The 1,467-nt window shown below is 51.3% G+C and overlaps 1 protein-coding gene across 1 annotated transcript; it reads left to right on the top strand.

Moving 5' to 3' along the window:
* Positions 1 to 6: 6 nt before the first annotated feature.
* Positions 7 to 1,215, top strand: LOC124234065 (CD177 antigen-like). Its single transcript, XM_046651325.1, has 3 exons — positions 7 to 103; positions 241 to 375; positions 631 to 1,215. Exons 1-3 carry the CDS (start codon positions 10 to 12, stop codon positions 780 to 782), a joined length of 381 nt encoding a protein of 126 aa, XP_046507281.1. The 5' UTR covers positions 7 to 9; the 3' UTR covers positions 783 to 1,215.
* The last annotated feature ends 252 nt before the right edge of the window (positions 1,216 to 1,467 follow it).

Raw genomic sequence — 1,467 nt, 5'->3', positions numbered from 1 at the left:
CCCCCCGGAATGCTCGTCGCCTCCTACGCCCGGTTCTGCTCCTCCAGCGGGTGCAACAGGGCCGACAGCAGCAGTGTCCTGTTGGACGCCATCCCCCGTCCAGGTGTGGGATCCCAGCACGCTGGGTGGGACCAGGGACACTCAGAGATGGGGCCCAGAGACAAGGGGCTCCGGGTCACAAAGAAGGTGGCTGCAGGGAGGAGCAGAGCTGTGCACCCCAACCTTCTCTCTGCTCCCCAGCTCCCCCTGTCCCTGGAGACCTGCAGTGTCCTGCCTGTGTTGAGTTGTTTGGATCCTGCTCAGAGAACTCTGATATTGTTACCTGCCCCAAGGGCACCATTCGTTGTTACCGTGGTTCCATAAATCTCAGGGGAGGTGAGTACTGATGGTCTCAAGGATGAAGGGATCTGGTTCTGGATTCACTGGTCCTGAGGTTGCAGGTGGCCTGAGTTCCTGACTCATGGGTTTGGGGGTGGGAGGTTGAGAACCCCGATGTCCGGTCTAAGGGAGGAGGGACGAAGAGGCTGATCTCCTGCTCTGACCAGGGAGAGGGTGCATCTGGGATTCCTGGGTCTTCGAAATTTCAGCAGGCTGTGCTTTGAGTTCTCTGATTTAATCTTCATCCTCTAGGTGGGCTGTCCTCCTCATTGGACCTGCAGGGCTGCATGGCCCAACCTTCCAGATATCTGCTGAACCATAGGCACAATATTGGGGTCTTCTCCGTGATCGAAAACCTGTCCACACGGCTACAAGACAAAAAAAACAGTTTTATTACTGAATGAGCATTAAACCAGAATGTGACGTGCACCACAGGCAATCCGCTAGGGAACCGCAAAGACAGAAGGACAGCTCACCCCTTATCTACCCAGGCAGATACTGCCCCTCACACACGTGTTCTCAAGGTAAACAATACGAGTCCTCATGTAGGAGGACTTGATGGGGCCATTGGTCACACTGAGTTCATTCTAAATGCATCTGGTAACTGGGGCCACCATCTGTGTTAGTTAACTGACTTTATCCAAACGAAGAATAACCTTCTCATCCCTTTACGACTGGAGGTCATTTTGCCCCAGGAGTGAGGTGTCCACTTCAGTTAGGCTCCTGCCCTCCCCAGAAGCTGGGAGACAGGGTGCTGTCTTCCCTGCTGATTGCATTTCAAAGAGATGGCTTTCCTGTACTTGAGAAAGACATCCCTGGGCTGTAAGGCTGGCAAGGGGCTTATTTACATTTTTTAAAGATTTCCATACATCTCAAAGGGACAGAGAAAGAATTTATAATTATACATTTTCTGAAGAAAGTGGGCTGTCTTTCCCTTTTTGCTCCACGGAAAAGATAAATTTTTTTGCTTTTTCAATTTGTATTGACCCTTACCGGGGTTCTTGCAAGAGAAAAGTGGTGCATTGCGTCAAATGCTGTAAATCTAGCCTGAGGGACGCCCGGCAGGTTTAGCAATAAAAGTCTGCAAAT

This window comes from Equus quagga, unplaced genomic scaffold, assembly GCF_021613505.1.
Source record: "Equus quagga isolate Etosha38 unplaced genomic scaffold, UCLA_HA_Equagga_1.0 69169_RagTag, whole genome shotgun sequence".
Lineage (NCBI taxonomy): Eukaryota > Metazoa > Chordata > Mammalia > Perissodactyla > Equidae > Equus > Equus quagga.
Note: the sequence above shows the minus strand (reverse complement) of the source record. Positions and strands in the feature narration are given on the sequence as shown.

Coding starts and splice junctions, on each gene's coding strand:
- LOC124234065 (XM_046651325.1), top strand. CDS start 10: ATGCTCGTCGCCTCCTACGCCCGGTTCTGCTCCTCCAGCGGGTGCAAC. Junction 104..240: donor GGACGCCATCCCCCGTCCAG/GTGTGGGATCCC, acceptor TCTGCTCCCCAG/CTCCCCCTGTCCCTGGAGAC. Junction 376..630: donor TTCCATAAATCTCAGGGGAG/GTGAGTACTGAT, acceptor TTCATCCTCTAG/GTGGGCTGTCCTCCTCATTG.